Source organism: Eulemur rufifrons, chromosome 1 (assembly GCF_041146395.1).
Source record: "Eulemur rufifrons isolate Redbay chromosome 1, OSU_ERuf_1, whole genome shotgun sequence".
NCBI lineage: Eukaryota > Metazoa > Chordata > Mammalia > Primates > Lemuridae > Eulemur > Eulemur rufifrons.
In genome coordinates this window covers 33,963,591-33,983,690 of record NC_090983.1, presented here as the reverse complement: position 1 = coordinate 33,983,690, position 20,100 = coordinate 33,963,591, and the positions used below count along the sequence as shown (strand labels likewise).

The window sequence follows — 20,100 nt, the reverse complement described above, 5'->3', positions numbered from 1 at the left end:
TAAAATCTAATGGCTTAGGTGAGCATATTCAATGTAATTACTTTTCTATTCCTATAGAAATTATATTTAATTTTATTGTATACTAAAGATTTGAAAGGCAAAGTTTCGTTTTTTTGAGGTTAGAGTTTCAGAAGGCTAACAGACAAAGCTCCATCAAGAGAGACTGTTAGACCAGAACTACTGTATGGCTATTCATTTGTATTTCTTGACTGTTCATGGAGTAAAAATTCAACTTTTAAAAGGCGAAAGATTTATATGATCTGAAGAGAAACCAGAGTATAAAAAAATTCAACTTTTAAAATGGCAAGTAAAGGCTGGGCACGGTGGCTCACGCCTGTAATCCTAGCACTCTGGGAGGCTGAGGTGGGTGGATCGCTCGAGGTCACAAGTTTGAGACCAGCCTGAGCAGGAGCGAGACCCTGTCTCTACTAAAAAAATAGAAAGAAATTAGCTGGACAACTAAAAATGTATATAGTAAAAATTAGCCGGGCATGGTGGCTCATGCCTGTAGTTCCAGCTACTTGGGAAGCTGAAGCAGGAGGACCCCTCGAGCCCAGGAGTTTGAGGTAGCTGCGAGCTAGGCTGATGCCACGGCACTCTAGCCCGGGCAACAGAGTGAGACTCTGTCTCAAAAAAAAAAAAAAAAAAAAAAAATGGCAAGTAGAATGTAGTTGAAATATTTGGTTGCCAAGGTGTTGAAAAATAATAAATCTGAGCATCTGTAACTCAATGCAATAGAAACTTCTATTTTTGTGCAGTTAAAGTATTTTATACATGATGGCTATGACTTTGTGCCTTGTAACTCTTGTTAACATCTTGTATACATTCCCTACACAGCTAGGCTTTCACAGGCCGTCTTTGAATAGCTTTACCCAATATTCCCAACACAGCAACATACCAGAAGTGTAACATCAAGAGAAGTACATCTGTCAGGACATCAAAACATTTTTGATCTGCTGTTTTCTCAAATGCTCAAGTAGAGGACATTGTAACAGGTTTTTTTGTTTTGTTTTGTTTTTTTTACCTCTTTGGAGCAAAGTATTTATCTTCTTTAAATGATGAAGAGATTCCCCCAAAGCATGGTCTTTGAACTAGTAAGACAGCAGTGGTGCACAGCCTACCGCAGTGTGGTCCACCAGTGGGAGCGGGAGCAAATCAACAGCTGCTCATCCCCTGGTGGTGTCTGCGGCTGACTTTTACTGCAGTGCAATCCATGGGTGACTCTAGATGTGGATGTGACTCTCTCAGAGAAAGAATGTCAGGGAAATCGGTCTGCTGTTGAGTGTGTGCTCAAAGACACCCATGTGAGTTGGCCTGGAGACAGAGCTGCATTTGTTTATGTGTGTAGTTGTGTATACGTGAGTGGCTTTCCATTCCCAGAGTCCCAGTTAACTGCTTTAAATATTTGTGGTAAGGTCTGAAACAACCCACGCATTTCCTTCACACGTGATGAGGACAGTAGTTATTATGTTCTCCTGCTCTTTTGTGCACTGATATCACAAGGGATAGTGCAGTTCATGGGAAAAATGGGTGTGAAGGAGCCATGGGATGTCTTTTGTGAGTTACCGTGCCAGATGTTAGCCAAAGCTATTTTCAAATGAGGTGGGGGGACTGCGTTTCTTAGTAAGAACAGGAATAACACAAATCCCAAATATCTTTTGATAGATTATAAAATACATAATGAATAGATAATTCCCATTTAGAATTCTAACCTCTTTTATAGTTATTATATAATGAGATAATGTGTGCCAATTGGTTTACACTTAGTATATACTAAGTGTTCAATAAATGTTAGCTACTGTTTAGTGTTGTGATAATATTTTATTGTCAGTGATAAATTTATTAGTAGTAATCATAATTGTGGTGATATGGTACAGCAGCCGGTTTGCAATCTAAATTGCATCAGATATTTACTGATTTCTAGATAATGCGTTTGAATTGCAGTTTAATGCAGTGGGAAGGATTTGGTAAGGAATGCTTAGTGTTTGTTTTTTCAATATTCATTAATCATCACCAAGTTTTGGATTCAAAATTTCTGCAATGATCCCTGTGGTTTTCCATGACTCTAAGTGTTACTTTCTAAACGTGTTGGAACTGCCATGGAATCACACGTTCAGAAGCTAAATAACTGTGAAGGCTGAATGATCGCCGTTGCTGTTGGGACTTCCGTTAGTCCTGTTAGCCCCTTAGCATCAGCCTGCCTGAGACGCTCTCTGTTACCCACACTTTCCTTTGGGGTAAGGCAGTCCTTCTCTTTTGTTTTTCCTGAAGCATTCCTAGTACCAGAAGAGGGAAACTATAAATCCCCATCGGGTTGTTAGCGTAGAAATGCTGATAGCAGCTTGACATTTCTTTCAAGCTGAGTGTTCAGTGGTCAAATTATACCTTAATTTTGCATTCCATGCCATGACAATCCCAGACCTACTTTAGTATACAAAAGGTGTTTCAGTTTATATCCCACCAAGTAAAATGAATTCTGCTTGACTTCTCTCCTTTCCTCTTCCTCCCCTAAGACCTCTGTTTGAGGAGAATAGGATTAAAGCATATTCTTAAGAATGCACTGTTAGAATAATCCTTAAATACAAACTACAGACTAATAGCTTTAAATGGCTTAGCTGATCTGAATACTGTAGCTAATACATCTTGGAGGAAATGGTACACAGGACAAAGATGTTTGGGGGGAGATCTGGTGTAACCTGGCCAGTTAGGAGGAGCTTGTGGGTGTTTGTGACAGAGTAGAGAGGTTGCTAGATGGTTAGGGGAAATTGCTGCACATAAAATGGGAAATTGCAGCACAAAAAAGGAATGCTAGGACTGGGGTTGTTAAGAATCAACTTCACCCTCTCTGCAATTTTGCCTACAATGGGTCTTTTCTGGTTCTCATAACTTAATTAGAATGACCCAAAGAAAGTATGTGATTCCTTGAACCATCAACAGAAAGATGATCTCTATTCCTCTTTCTTAATAAATAGAAGATAAAATGTTACATAAATGTTTCAACATACACTTTTCACAACTTAGCCTTTCATTTTTTCATCCTTTATTAGTTAATAGTTTTAACTTCTGGTCTTTCTATTTGTTTTTCTGCCTATATCGTGCAGCCGGTACGTGTTGTCTCCTGGGTTATCAGGAAATGATATAGTTGTGTTCTTGTGCACTGGTACAAACTGTTTTCTCCAATTGGTCATTGTTTTCTAGAGAGACTGACTTCTGTATACTAGAACTGGCACAGTCTGGCATTTAGGCGTGGATGCCACCTCTCAGAACCAATGAGATGACATTCTGGCTGATTAAAGTATGTTTCATAGGAAATAAATATGCTATAGGAAAAAAGGGATGTGAGAACCATATGGATTAGTAGCATCAAATTTTTTGTTTTTGCATATTTCACTGTTCTCTTGCAATTATGGAAGATGCCAGTTTTGCTTTTGTGATGCTTTCAAAATGCTTGAGGAAAATTTCAAAACTAAATGAAAAGGAAACAGAAGTAATATTCTGAAAATGAAAGTGGGTATAATCTCATTATTAATAGTTTGTTTTTAAAGAAATTTTTCCATTTGTAAAAACAGTAATGCTAAATATCTGTAAAACAGACTCTTGTAGATGCATTTTAAACAAGTTAGTCAAATTTATATTAAAATTTACACAGTACAAAGGTATTTATTATAGCAGTAGATAATGTTAACTGCTTTCCAGATCACCTTATAGCATTGCAATTCCTATTCTTCTGATTATTTAAATGATAAACAGCTCTTTGACATATTTTCTTTAGTCTTAGAACTATGAGAAAGACCAAAGGTTATTTTCATCTATTTTACAGAAGAGAAAGTGGCCCAGGGAGAAATTGGTGGAAGATACTCTGACTTTTGTCCCTGCCAGTGTGTTCTTGCTTCTTACCTTCCTGACTCTAGATCCGTTTCTAAGTTCTGTCAGGCTGTGACCCAGGGGCAATGCTTTCCTTTTTACCTGTGTTGTTTCCATGGGTAACAGTGAACAGGAGGCTCTAATGTGCTTTGTGGAGAGTTCATGCTTTGCCTTTAAAAGATGCCACATCGTGGGTGGTTAAAGACCACGGACTCCGGAGCCAACTTCTGGACTTTAAGTCCCAGCTCTACCACTTAGCAGCAGTGTGACTTTGGGAAAGGTGATTGCTCTGGGCCTCAGTTTTTTCATCAGTAAATTGAGAATAATGAAAGTGCCTATCTCACTGGGATGTTGTGGAGATTGAAAGAATGAACACAAAACACAAAGAAGAGCCTGCACAGAGTCAGCACTCTATACGTTCTTGTGTTATTACTATTGCTTAAGAGTTGCAGTTTTTAAAGTGGATGTGACTTCACTTTCAATGTCCAGAGGGGACTCTTTCATTGTGCCTATACGGTTAAGAATAGACTGCCCAAATTCTGCTCGTGAAGTGAATATTTTTTCCTTAGAAAATGTGTCTCGCTCTGACAGAGTCTTCAGTCTCTAATCTTCAGCGTTTAGTCTTAGACTAGATTATAAACATAGTGTGTGGCACAGAGCACCGATGCAGGAGGCCAAAGACCTGAACTTGGGTCCCAGCTCAGTCAGTATCCGGCTGTGACCTTGAGCCAGTCATGTAACCTCATCAGGCTCAGCTTCATTTCTCTTCACGAGAAGCCTAAACGATACAGCCTCCCAGTCTTCTAAAATCCCGGGCCATGACTGAGGTACTTGAAGGAAAGTTTACTTTAGCACAAACATTAGGCAAAGCCCAACTGTTTATTCATCCTATATAGTCAAAGACTGTTATTAGAAGGATTTAGCTATTATTACATAAGGTAGAATTGGAAAGTGCCTGTATAGATTTTGTGGAATGAAATATCCCGAGGCTTTTTAAAACACAAGCTTCCTCATATACCCTAAGGAAGCATTCCTTGAATTAAAAAGATATAATAGTGCATCATGGAGGATCTTGCATAAAATAGGTGAATTATCCTTTCCCTGAGCCTACACTTTATAGAAGAACGCTCCAGCGATCGGTGTAACCCACACACCCTCCCACATTGTCCTTTAGTTTCAAGGTCATACTCTCAGGCATGGCTGTGAGAATGAAGAGGAGAGAGAGAGAAGCAGCTGCTTCCTCTTTTGTCTATACACTGTAGAAACATTCCTGCTTCCTCACACTTAGTCCTTCCGCCCCTGGGCCAGTATCAGCATGTGCACTTGATGGTTGTAGCAATGAACCAAAATAAGAAATAAAAATTGCAGAAAAGATCTCTGTTGGGCACTGATGTAAATGACAGCTCATGTGTTCTGTAATCCTCGTTTACTTTTGTTTTGATTGACATGTTGAGCCTTCGGAGACTTTTTCTCCATCAGCCAGATGGGAACACTGTCCTCAAGATGATGGAAAAGACAGAAGGAATGTGGGTTACTAACAATTTAACAACAGGCAGATTGCCAGGATAACCCAATATATTAAAAACCAGCTCACCAAGCATAGGGGTATGTGATTTACTTTACAGAAGTTACATTGCTGTGTAAGCTCTTGTACACTGAGGAGTGATTTTATTTTTGTTTTTACTTCTTTAAGGAAGAGCTTCTTTTCCTTGTTTTCTCCCAAGCCTAGGAATGCTGAGTCTAGGTTGGGTAGGAACTGCAGCAGTGTGCAAAATCGCAAATCATGGTGATGGAAGAGTTGACTGTCCTCAGTACATAAAAAGGAGGGCTCCCCAAGACAGGAATCTCAGAGGATGGCTAACAGCCACAGAGTCAGGTCAGGTTCAAGTTGAGGTCCTTGGCTTAAAGAGCATAGTCGTTCAAAAATTTTAGAAAAGAACCTTGGATTAAACCCTGGAAAAGTGAGCTTGCAGGTCTGGGTCTTTTTCCTTCCTCATTTAGCAATGGCACTAAGACTATAGAGTGATGTCACTCAATGTGCCTGGCCCATAACTTTCTTCTTTTGTGTCTATTTTTCCTGTTTGTAGGGCCAAGGAGATCTGTTGAAGAATGCCAAGCATGAAGCTCTAGAAAACATGAAGCAGATCCAGCTGGCGTGCTTGTCTTGTGGACTGAGCAAAGCCCCCAGCAGTGGTGCCGAGGCCAAGAGCAAGCGCAGCCTGGAAGCCATAGAGGAGAAGGAGAGTGGCGAGGAGAACGGGAAGCTGTGAGCCCGCCCAGCATTGCCACGTGCTCACATCCTTCTTGTCAAGGACTCTGGTTCCTTGTTCTTGTTTTCTTTAAGTTTTTTAGAAGTTCACAAAAAGATGTCCTGTATGGGGTGTTGGATTTAAACATATATTTTCACAATGTCAGTATTTTAGTGTAGTTAATTTATCTAAATTAAAACCTTTAGTAGCAATGTTTCAAATTCTGAGACGTGTCAACACCTATGTGCGGATGTGTGTAGAAGAGTGCGTGTGTGTGTGTGTGTGTGTGTGAGCAAGAGAGAGAAATTCTGTTAAAACCTATTCTGTGTTGCATTATTCATTTAGTAAGTTATTCCTTTATCTTTACCATTTTGGGACAAATGTGTTAATCTGAAATTCTAAAAGCACTTACTGTAACCTGTTGCTGTGTTTAATTTTACTTCTCTGCCTCTGTCGTTTAATTTAGGGATCTTAGAATAGCTTATTATTGAAGGAAGCCAAATTTATCAAAGCATAGATGTTTTGATAGACTGAATATAGATTAGAAAAATTCCTAAGAATCCAAGTAGAAATAAAAGTGAATAAAACGTTAAAGAGATGATCAGAATTTCTGGAAAGAGCAGAAAAGTCATTTCTTCAGTTAGCAAACTCTTTAAAATATTTATTAAATAAAATCATTTTTTAGGATGTTTTCTGTAGTCATTTACTAAACATACGATTTTAGTGGAGAGCTGATCATAAGAGAATTTATATCTCTCTATGTGGTACTCTGAAACACACTGAAAGCTCTGTTGTAATTCAAATTTTGATGTGACTGTAATATTGTTATGGAATTTCAAGATTTGTAGGAAGGTCTCATTTTTCCAAACTAGGAGTCTAGCATTCATTTTCTATGACAGACATGGGTAGCTAAGAAGTCTTGGCTTTGATTGGGGTACTACATTTAAATTTAAAGATATTGTTCAAACAATATCATATCATCACGTTGAGCTGATATAAATTCTGCAGGTCAGATAACATCTTTGTGATGATTTAAGAACTAACTGATTACAAAAGATCTATGATATAATTTTAACACATTTGGGAAAACATACACACAAAAAGAAACAAATGACTAATAGGTTACATTTATAATTGCATCTAGATCATTTTTACCCTGATGTCTTCATAAAGTACTTGAGTGTATTGTTTGTTACCTCCAGCAGAACTGAATGTTCTATGGTTATGAAAGAATATATTTATTTAAAACTGCTTTTATTTTGAAAAGCTTCTTAATTAATTTGATTAACAAATATGCTAATTTGGGGAATCCAGAGAAGATAATTGTTGAAATTTTGCAAATATAAACATCTTCTATAGCTTCTGTGTTAAGTTATTTCTGACTTCTTAACACTATTATGTTCATGTTGCACATTACTGAAAGAGTAAAGAGATGAAAAAGCACTTTTATTGTTTTCTTTTATTGTGAGCTAATTGAAAAAGGAAAGATAACAAAAATGTGTTATTATGCCAAAAATATCTTAGAGAGTACACTATTGCTATGGACCAGAAATGATGAGATTACTCTCTGGTTTTAAAACTGGGCACTTGGGCAGGAGGTACCAGAAGTGATTTTAAAGCAAGTTTCCAATGGAATTACAATGGCCCCCCAAAATTTCTCTACCCTCCATTATATGTAATCTGTTGGTAGAAAGAATAATGGAATGCAGATATGTAAGACCTTTATGATGAAAAAGAAGTGGAATAGACAGAAGCAAAACCCACCTTACATCAGCCAATTGGTTGATTTTACTTGTGGACCGCTTCACCTCCTTGAATTCCACTGGGGTAAATTCACGCCTTTACTGGCAATGTGGATAGGTGGGAAGAAAAGATAAAGGGGTGGCAAGCTCTCAAAGAGTATTTATGCATTTCTTTACTTCAGGCTCAAATTTAATCTTTGGAAATAGCGTCCCTAGTTTATTCCATGGGTCCTAGAGCTGCGCTCACACTCAGGACTTACCTAAATATTCCTGACAGCACGATACAGATCCACTTCATCTGATGCTATGTCTGGCAGTGGGTTGTCAACCATTCTCTGCTCCATCTCCGAGTGTCCTTGCTCGATAGGGAGGGAATGCAAGCAGGGGGAGCTTTGGATTCTGAGAGTGGAGGAGTTGCAAGGAAGGGTAAAGGCCTGGTGATGCTCTTGCCTCCAGATAGAATAGCAAACAAACAAGCAAAACCTTTTGTTTCTTATGGTTCCACTACATTGTTACGTTCTACCAGTGTCTGTCTCCTTTCTAGACTTTAACTGCAGTAGAAAAAGCCCCCTTCTAGCCACTTAGCTTGTGTTGATATTAGTAAGGTAGTGTTATAGACATTAATCCTATTTTTATTTGTCCAGTTTCACATCATCAAGAGGATTTGAGGCGGAGATGGTAGGTGATATCACTGACACTTTACAGGTAAGAAAACCCAAGGCCACTGAGGTCTTAAATGGAAGAATTGGCTTGAACTCAGGTCTGTCTGATTTTATGTGCAAAAAAAGTATTTATTTAGTGATTTTGATTTTAAATTTATTCTCAAATTTAAACTATACTGTTAACTCTTTCCTTTGTAACTGCAAATACAAAGTGCTATATCATTTTTTTCTTAAAAGAAAATATTAATGATCGATATAAAAATGCAAAAGTAGAGAAATGTATACAAAAGAAAATAAAAATCACCCAGTATTAACATTTTAATTTATATCTCTTCAGACACTGTTTAGAGATTATATATATGTAAATATGCTTTTATTTTTAACAAAAGTGAGATCATAGTATATAAACTGTTTGTAACAGGATTTTTAAAACTTTAACAGTATATCATGGATATCTATGTCAATAAATTCATATGTACATTAGACCTGCTGGCCTTTGAACTGAATCTAGTGCACAAATGATGTGTTTTATATGGCCACTGAATGTTTTTAAAAAATGTTCAAGCAATAGACAGCTTTTGAAAAACAGAAAATGTCACATAAAATTCAATTTCCTGCTTCTTTTAAAATATTGGCTATTCCGCCAACACAAGACATCCCTGTATCCCTACCTCACAACCACCACACACACTTCTTAATTGGCATCAATTAACTGGAACTGCCTTCTCTAAAAGGGGCATAAGCTGCCCAGTTTGCTAGAGAACCTCTTCACACATTTATGTTACACCTGGACCCTGTGGACTTCTTTGGTGGTGATCTTTGATGCAAATTATCATTTCTAATAATTACATAGTATCTTATTATGTGGCTTACCATAACACATTTAACCAATCCACTGTTGTTAGACTTTTCTCTCCCAGTTCCCTGTTATGTAAACACTGCAGTGATAAAATGCATTTTTGCAAATTTATTCAACTTTTTCTTTAGAATAAATTTCTAGAAGTGGAATTGTTGAGTCAAAGGATACATAGGTTTTTTTTTTTTTTTTTTAGGGATTTTGAGATACATTGCCAAATAGTATGCAGAAAACTTTTCAATTTAAATTCCCACCAGAACTGTATGAGAATGCTCAAATTTTTCTAATAATAAACTTCATTTTCTTATGAAAAGTCACCAATTTACAAATTACCAATCTGCCAATCTACTATATTAAAAAATTCTTATTTCTGTTTATCCTTAATCTCTAGTGAGATTGAATGCATATAAATATGTTCATTGACTATTAAATTAAAAACTTTTGTGCTCCAAAGGACACCATCAATAAAGTGAAAAGACAACCCACTGAATAGGTTTGCAAGTCATGTATCTATTAAGAGACTGGCCTCCAGAATATATAAAAAACTATTACAACTCAATAAAAAGACACTCAATTTAAAACAAAGGGCAAAAGATCTGAAGATGGGAAATAAGCATATGGAAAATTAGGCACATGCAAAATTGTTCAACATCATCAACCACTAAAAAACACAAATCAAAGCCCCAATGAGATATGACCTTCCACGAAATAAGTTGGTTATAATAAAAAAGACAGATAATAACAAGTGTTAGTGAGAATGCAGAGAAATCAGAACCATCCTACACTGGTGGTGGGAATGTAAGATTGCGCACCTGCTTTGGAAAATCGCTTGGCACTTTCTCAAAAGTTTAAACATAGAGTTACCGTACAATCCAGGAATTCCACACCTAGGTTTATACCCAAGAGAAATGAAAACATATATCCACAAAAAAGCTTATACACAAATGTTCACAGCAGCATTATTCATAATAGCCAAAAAGTGGAAACATTCCAAATGTTCATTAACTAATGAAAGGATAAACAAAAATCATATATTCGTACAATGGATTACCCAACAATAAAAATAAAGGAAGTACTGATATACAACATGAATACAACATGAATACAACATGTATACAACATTTATACAACATGAATAAACCCTGAAAACATTATGGTGAGTGAAGGAAGTCTGACTCAAAGGTCACATATTATATAATTCCATTTATATGAAATGTCCAGAGTAGGCAAATCCATAGAGACAGAAAGTAGACTAATGGTTGCCAGGGGCCAGAAGGAGGGGGAATAGAGAGTGACTGATAATGGGTGTGAATTTTCTTATCGGTTTGACAAAAGTGTTCCAGAATTAGAAATAATGGTGATGGTTGCACAACTTTGTGAATGTACTAAAAGATATTGAATTGTAAACTTTAAAGGGTGAATTTTATAGTATGTAAATTATATCAGTAAAAGGGTTATAAAAAAAGAAACAAAGAGAAAAGAGAATTTGCATAATGAACAGAGCATGAGTGAACAGTGAAATAACTGCAAGAAGTCTAATATACAAAATTGAAAAGAAGGGCAGGAAAGACATAGTATTTGAGGAACTAATGGCTGAAAACTCTCATTTTCTAATAAAAACTATAAACACACAGATCTAAGACTTTCAAAAAATTCCAAGGACAAGAAACATGAGGAAAACAACCATTAGTCCATTTTCTGCTGCTATAATGGAATACCACAGACTGGGGTAATTTATAAAGAAAAGTTTATTTGGCTCACATTTCTGGAGGCTAGGAAGTCTAAGAGCATGGCTCCAGCATCTGGTGAGGGTCATCCCATGGCAGAAGGGCAGAAGGCAGAAGGGCAAGATAGCCCATGAGAAAGAGACATTGGTTTTATAACAGAGCCACTCCAGAGATAACTAACCCACTTCTGTGATAACGACATTAATACCTTCATGATGATGGAGGCATCATGACCTGATCACCAATTATTAGGCTCCATTTTCCAACACTGTGGCACTGGGATTAAGTTTCCAACACATGAGTTTGGGGAGCATATTCAAACCGTGGCAATAAGCAAGCCACATCATAGACAAGTTGTTCAAAAGTAGTGATAATGAGACAATCTTAAAAGCAGACGATGAAAAAAGTCATGTACAAAGAAAATAAGAAAGAGCAGATTTTGTAAACCATGTAAATGAGATGACAGTGGAGCAACTTCTTTAAAGTACTGAAAGAGAAGCAATAACTGTAATCCTAGAATTCTATACCCAGTGAAAATGAATCCTTGATCTCTATACCTACTCCAAAAGGAAGGTTATACAAAACATTTCAAAAGCTGAATTCATCATCAATAGAATGTTAAAGGAAATCCCTCCAGCTGAAGGAAAATGGTGTCAGATAAAAATATGGATCTATACAAAGGAATAAAGATCATAAGAAATAGTAACTGCAGGGTAAATACAGTTGGCCCTCCATAGTCTCAGGTTCTGTAACTGTGAATTAGACCAACCTCAGATTGACAATATTAGGGGGAAAAACCCAATAAAAATAATAACACAACAATAAAAAATACAGTACAAAACTATTTACATAGCATTTACATTGCATTCGGTATTATAAGTAACACAGAGATGATTTAAAGTATATGAGAGGATGTATGTAGGTTATATGCAAATCCTATGCCATTATATATTAATACAAAGAACTTGAGCATCTGCACAGACTTTGGTATCTGCAGGGGGGTCTGGAACCAATCCTCTGTGGATACTGGGGGAAAACTGTATATAAAAAATGTATTAAAATGTGTTACTTAAATGTATTAAAAAAATAATTGTTTAAACAAAAATAACAAGTTACTGCGGAATTTGTAACATACATAAAAGGAAAATGTGGGGTAAGAATAACATCAAGTTGGTAGGAAAGAAAGGTTCCAATATTACATGTGAGGTATTCTAGTATATCATTTGAAGGTAGATTGTAATAAGTTAAAGAGTATTCTCTAAACTCTAAGTTAACCACTGAAACAACAAAGCAAAGAGTAATAACTAATAAGTCAATAAAGGTGATAATGTTGAGTTATAAAAATATATTTAATTAATCTTAAAAAGGCAGAAATAGAAAAACAGGGAAAAAAGAACAGATGGGGAAACAAAAAACAAATAGCAAAATGATTATCTTAAAAATATAACCATATCAATAATCACATTAAATGTAAATTATATAAATTCTGTAATTAAAAGGCAGAAATTGTCACTTTGGATAAGATAAAAAGACCAGTAATGTGCTTCTTACAGGAGACACACTTCCAATATAAGGACACAAACAGGTTAAAAGTAAAAGGATGGGAAAAGATATACCATGATGACATAAATCAAAAGAAAGCTGCAGTGGCTACAGTAATATCAGATGAAGTAGATTTTAGAGCAATGAATATTACCAGGGATAAAGAAAGTTATTTCATAGTGATTAAGTGGTCAGTTCATCAAGAAGATGTAATAATCCTAAATATTTATGCAACTAATATCAGAACTACATGAAGCAAACATGAGTTGCCAGAAGAAATACGCAATTATAATCAGATTTTTCAATACCTCTTCCTCAATAACTGATAGAACAGTTAGACAGAAAATCATTAAGGATATAGAAGATTTAAATTATATGATCAATCACTTTAATGTAATTAACATTTATAGAACACTCCATCTAATACCAGCAGAATACACATTTTTTTTAAGTACACATGGAACAGTTACCAAGACAGACCATGTTCTGGGTCACAAAACAAGTCTTAATAAATTTAAAAGGATTATAGTTATAAAAGCATGTTCTCTGATCATAAGGGAATTAAATTAGAAATCAATTAAACACATCTTTGGAAAATCTTCAAATATTTGAAAACATCTCACTTCTAAATAATTCATCAGTCAAAGAAAAAATAAAAAAGGAAATTATAAAGTATTTTGAATTTAAATGTCAGTATGTCAAAATTCATGGGCTATGGCCAGGTGTAGTGGCTCACAGCACTTTGTGAGGCTGAGGTGGGAGGATCGCTTGAGGCCAGGAGTTAGTTTGAGACCAGTCTGAGCAAGAGTGAGACACTAGTCTCTACAAAAAATGGAAAAATTATCTGGCTGTGGTGGCATGCACCTGTAGTCCCAATCACTTGGGAGGCTGAAGCAGGAGGATTGCTAGAGCCCAGAAGTTTGAAGTTACAGTGAGCTATGATAAGGCCACCGCAGTCCAGCCTGGGTGATAGAGTGAGACTCTTGTCTCGAAAAAAAGAGAAAAAAAAATTCATAGGATAACACTAAAGCCATACTTACAAGGAAATTGATAGCAGTCAACACACCTGTATCAGAAAAAAAAAATTTTCTCAAACCAAAGACCCCAGTTTCCATCTTGGGAAACTAGAAAAAGAACAGAAAATTAAATTGAAAGTAGAAAAAAGGAGATGATAAATATTAGAGCAGAAACTGATGAAATAGGAAATCATGGAGAAAATCAATGAAACCAAGTTGTTTTGGGGGAGGATCAACAAAATTAATAAATCTGTAGTCAAACATGAGGAAAAAAACAGAAGACACAAATTACCAGTAGCAAGAGTTAGAAAGGGACGTCAATCCAGAATTTAAGGATATTTAAGGATAATTAGGAAACATTATGAAGAGTTTATGACTATAAATTCTACAACTGCAATGAAATGGGCAAATTCTTTGAAAGATACCAAATGCCAAATCTCAGAATAATTACGATGAGTAAAAGAAGTCAGACAAAAGGTACATCCTGTATATCCAGCAATACAAATTTTTTGAAATGCAAGCTAATGAACAGTGACAGAAAGCCTATCAGTGGTTGCCTGGGGGCAGTATGGAGTTGGAGGGTGAGATTACAAGGTGGTACAAGGACATTTTGGGGGATGATGTATGTGTTTATTATCTTGATTGTAGCGATGGTTTCACATATTATGCATAAGTCAAAACTCACACTATATGTTTTGAATATGTGCAGTTTATTTTATGGAATTATACCTCCATAAAGCTCTTAGAAATACACAGTAGCATCTCTAAGTTAATAATTTTGAGGCAGCTTAATTTTTGTATTTATAAGTAAAATTTCCCCTGCCTGTATGTTTGCAGTCTGCCTGCCTGCCTGCCTTCCTTCTTTCCTTCCCTCCTCCCTTCCTTCCTTCTTTCCTTCCTTTGCTTTCTCTCTCTCTCTCTTTTTTTTTTTCCTTTTTTTTGATGTTCAAGACTTTGCTTTTGTATATCTTTGGATAGTTCAATTTTTTTTAAATGGGAAATAGTAGATTTGTAGAGTTAGGTGTTTTTTCAGCTTATAGACATTTTCTTTTTGTATTTTTATATTTTTCACTCTGTGTGTGTGTACAGAGTCAATATTTGCTTTTGTTGTAGCTTTCCTTCATCTTTTCTGTAATCATGTTTTTTTCTGCACTTTTATTTGTATCCTGGGAGGTTTTCTTGTATCTTTCCTATGGAGCAAAAATTGAATTTTATACATTGTCAACTTGCTCTTTAATATTTGATCACATTTTCATGTCAAAGCATTTCTTCAACTTTTCATCAGACTCTTTTTTTTTATGATCTGTTGTCTGATTACATTTTTAACAGTTAACATTTACTATGCCTTCTATGTGCAAAGTACTGTGCTAAATGCTTGCATGTATAATCTTATTTAATTCTCAAAACAATCTTAAGAGATTGATATTATTATCCTCATTTTAGAAGCGGAAACTGAGGCTTAAAGAGTGTTCTCTTTGCTTATGGAGCCAGTCAAAAGAGAAAAAAAGAGAGTGTTCTGCTTATCTATTGCTGCATAACAAATACCCCCCAAGCCTCAAGCCTATTATTTTGTTCACAAATCTGCAACTTAGGTAAACCTAAACAGGGTACCCATCTCTGCTCCACTTGGCATCAGTGGGGGTGATTTGGAGGCTAAGGGCTGAATCATCTGGATACTTGTTTTTGCCCATGGCTGACAGTGGATGCTGGATGCTGGCTGAGACCTTAGCTGGGAGACCTTAGAAGCAGCCTCTACATGTGGCCTGGGCTTCCTCACAACATGGTGGTTGGGTCCCAAGAGTGAGTGTCCCTAGATAGAGCAAGCCAGGAAGTAGCTGTACCACATTTTATGACCTACCTCACCTTATAATCACACAGGATTATTTCTACCACATTATATTCATTGAAGTGGCTACAAAGGTACACCCAATGTTAAGGAGGAGGGGTCGAATAGACTTCAGCTCTTGGTGAGGTATGATAAGGTTCTGGAATAGCATGAAAAACCGGAAATGTTGCTGTTGCCATGTTTGAAAATCATAATCTTCCACAGAAAAATTAATCAATTTTCCTCTGGTCACATGACAATAATTGAGCTAGCATTTCTTATTTCATAGAAATCAAGTCTTAAATTTTATTGAGTATAAAAGAGATATTATCTCAAATTTTCTTAAAAATTTACAAGTAGGACCTTCCATTACTCTTGTGTTTCTTTATGTTAAAGGGGTCTTGTATTACAGTCTCTTACTTTCTATTACAAAATATTTTTGTTATATCTATTCTGATTTTCTTTTCTGATTACTCTTGTAATGTTTTATACAAAAAAGAAAACGATTTATTTTTCTTATGAAATGGTATGAGTTTATTCTTGCCAGATTTTCTAACTTTCAGCTTGTATGTTATTAAAACTCTTAAAATTTAAGTGAAAAACTAAATCTTTAGTCTTAAACTTTAGGATCTGATGTTATTTTTTTAGTGATCTTGTTATCTTAGGAGTAAGGACTTGAAACTTAGCCAAGTCTCAACTGTTCTACTTCCTAATAAAAAGACAAGTTTATTCTAATACAAGGGAATGACTTCACATGGTCTTATTGATTTTATTCCTAAATGGTGTATTGTTTTGTTTTACATCATTCTTGTAATCCTCATTTGACTATCGGGGAATCCAAAGTATATCTCTATGTCTATTAGATCTTAAAGTTACACCTACTGGTTCTGAATTTAGTGGCATTTCATTCCACCACAGGAATCTTAGCAGTATCTTGTCAACAAAATAAAGGAAAGCAGAAAGTAAGTCATTCAAAATATGTTTAGGTCATAGCTGATTTAAGTTTAAACTGAAGGCAGTTCTGAGGATGCAATGATGAGCATTTTGACTTTTTTCTTTGTCATGGTGAGCCTGTTACTGGCATTCTGGTGCCATTAGGAATAAACAGACTTCCCAATGGACCTCTAGGCTCTAAATTCTTTAAATTTTCACAGGCCCAGACTGGAAAAAAAGGAACATATATGTATAGGAATATATATGCTGGAAAATATGTTGGAGTATATGTACAGTCAACCCTCCATATCCATGGATTCAACTAACCATGATAAAAAGTATTTGGGGAAAAAAATTGTGCCTGTATTGAACATAAACAGACTTACTTTTTTGTGTGTCATTATTCCCTAACCAGGGGGCCCCAAACTATGGTGAGGTGTTTAATTATTTCATTATATATTACAATGTAGTAATAATAGAAATAAAGTGCACAATAAATCTAATGTGCTGGAATCATCCTGAAACCATCCCCCTCCTCCCTGTCCATGGAAAAATTGTCTTCTATGACAATGGTCCCTGGTGCCAAAAAGGTCGGGGACTGCCGCATGCAGTGTAACAACTATTGACATGGCATTTACACTGTATCAGTAATCTAGGGATGATTTAAAGTGTATGGAGGATGTGCATATGTTATATGCAAATGTCATGCTATTTTATATCAGAGGCTTGAGCATTTGTGGATTTTGATATCTGAGGCAGGTCCTGGAACCAATTCCCCAACAGATACTGAAGAATGACTGTAGTTTGTTCATTTCTTGTGTGTTGTTTTGTAGATTTGATGTGCTCTACTGACTTTTTGTCTGCATTTGTCTACTTCCAGATGTGCCACATAAATATTATCTCTTCTGTATAATCTCTTCATAAAATATAGGATATAAATGTTTAGATTTTAGAATTGCTAAAACAAACATACTAATAGCTCCTAGCACATTACTTGAAAGATCTTTTATCTGTTTTTTATTTATGTAGCCACAAATTTCAGCATTTCACATTTCAAGAGTTCACAATTACTTGATGGGTAAAACAAACCATTGACATGGGGAAGGATAATAATAGCTTTCATATGAATATTGTACAGCACCTCTTATCTCTAAAGAAAGTAATGAGACACAACTGAATGGAATAGAATGTTATTCAAATAAAATCTCAAGGGCATTGTAACTGCTCAATGTTAGACGTTTAGCTCAGTAGCTAATATTAATGTCCTGTATTCTTAGAGTTCTCTTTATCTGATTACTTAGAAGATATAGCTGCTACAGTCAGCACATACAGTGTAAGTAATTTGACCTTGCAAGCTGGAGAGTCCAGATTTTAGATTTTCTGCACAGTGTCTTTCATTAGTATATCCATACTTGGGACAACATTTATTCTGATTTTCCCTTCACAAAATATAATCCAGTGAGGCATGTGGGGCCAGGAAAGTAAATAAATCACAGCACTTAAGTAAGAAGGCCTGAATAATATATTGGATTTACATTATTCCAACCTCCTTGTCACATTTGGGTTAAGTGTCAGTGGACAGTACCCATGAAGGCCTTTATTCCTTTTGACAGAGCAGTAGGGAGACACATGGCAAAAGATTTCGGTTTACAATCATAGCTGCTTATTCTGAATTTCTTCTCTCTCTTTTCACAGTGGTCTTCCTGTTGCAGCTCCCCCACACTCGGGATACTTTTCTTTGTTTCCATGTTCGTTGATTCCCTCCTCTGCTCAAATTTTCCATTAGCCTCTCAAGCAAGAGAAATACCAAACTATCTGGAAATATTTTTTTAAAAATCCCTCATAGGCCTCTACACAAAGATAATTAATACTTTAAGTTTGCTCCTCCACCAAATCAAATCCAGCACTATCCTTGCACCATCTTCATTGGATTTGACTCCTATGGGCAATTTTCACTTTTGACTTCCAACTGGTTAATTCTTCTATTTGCTCAGTGAAGATGTGCTTCTGAGTTTGATCTATGGGCTAGACATTCCAGGATAGACCACACTCCTTTGTGAAAACAAAGGCCTTCACAATGAAGCTGTGTATTGAAGCAATCACCAAATGAGGAGGTTTTTTTGGGGGGTTGATTTATCACAATGGATTTCTTTACTATCAATTAATTTCTCTGTGTCATCAATTAAATTCAGTTGTGAAGAAATTTAACATGACAATTTAAGGAATTATAATCCTGCTATTTAAAAAATCAAATTGCAAGAGAAAATACTATTAACGTTGGTTTCTATATTTGTTCATTTGTTAATATAGTCAGATTTTACCCCATTTTTTTTGTAGAGAACATTTTGACACCTCTGAGATTTAAAATAAGTTCCTAAGAAAATACTCATTCATTAATTCTGTCCTTCTTGAACAGTTTCTAAATAATCATGAAAAGTATATTCCACAGATAGAATAAAGCTTTATGGATTATGAGCTCATTTTTCAGTCAGTGATAAATATAATAGATTGTGTTCTTTCCTCAAGGTATGTTCAAGGAATCATAATATGGCAATACCTCTTTGTTGCAATTTACAAAATAATGCTTTGTCTCTTAAGTCATAAACACGCCTGCAGTATTCTCTGCCATTATAACTAGGAGAGAGGTTTAAAGTCAAAGGATCATGTAAAAAAGTCTTGATTTCTCAACCTCCACATTCCCCTTAACCACCTGTTCTTTCCCCAACCTTCCCCCTCCTGTTAAACAGCATCACCATCTCCCCAGCAGCTCCAGCCAAAATCCCAGGAAGCATCTCCACTGCACTCTTTCCCTCACACTCGCATGTCCAATCCATGACCAACTCCTGTTAGCATCTCTTCCCAAATAAATCTGGACTCCTCCTGCTTCTTTCTAACTCTGTTGTCTTCCCCTATTACCTACCATCTACCATTGTCTTGCTGGTATTACTGGTATTCAGCTTCCAACTGAAAGCCCTTTAGTCTATTTTTCTCCACATCATCAGAATGATTGAAGAAAGGTTTGTATATATGCGTATATCTGTCCACCTATATATGCATGTGCATATAGTTGTGTCATGCTTCTACTTAAAACCCTCAAATGGCCCCTGATCACATTTAAAACCCAAATTCCCAGGCATGCTCCTCGTGATCTAGGAGTTCTGGCCCCTGCCTACTCGCTGCCCTTACTGTCTAGTCTAACCTCAAACGCACCAAACTTATTCCTGCCGCTGCACAAGGTCTTTTCTCTGCCAGTGACTGGTTTGTGTCATTCTGGTCTCAGATTCCATCTTCGCAGAAAGACCTTCTCTGACTACACAATGTGAAGTAGTGTCCCCAAATAGTCTCCAGCTCATCACTGTTTTATTTCTTTGGAGAACTGTGTTTATTTGTTAACTTCCTTGTTTATTATCAGCCTTTTCCAAGTAAAATATGAACATTATGAGAGCAGAGACCTCATCTGTCTTATTCACCACCCTACCCCTGGCTTCTAGCACAGCGCCTGGCACACAGGAAACACCCTATAAATATCCGTTTCTTGAATATTAGAAAGCAACTGACATAACGATAAATTAGCTAATGGAAGTTGCATAGTGAAGATCATATATACTTTCCTTCAGGAAAATCTTTGACTTTTACTAAAGGATTTCTTCTGGAATTCTTTCATCTCCACTGTAATATTTTTCC

General features: G+C 36.1%; 1 protein-coding gene across 1 annotated transcript in view; it reads left to right on the top strand.

Moving 5' to 3' along the window:
- The window catches only part of PLCL1 (phospholipase C like 1 (inactive)), a 300,618-nt gene extending 294,473 nt beyond the window's left edge, over positions 1-6,145 (top strand). Inside the window, exon 6 of the mRNA XM_069468909.1 lies at positions 5,952-6,145. Coding sequence (XP_069325010.1) covers positions 5,952-6,134 — 183 coding nt within the window. The 3' untranslated portion in view covers positions 6,135-6,145. The remainder of the gene's footprint in view (positions 1-5,951) is intronic.
- Positions 6,146-20,100: the final 13,955 nt, after the last annotated feature.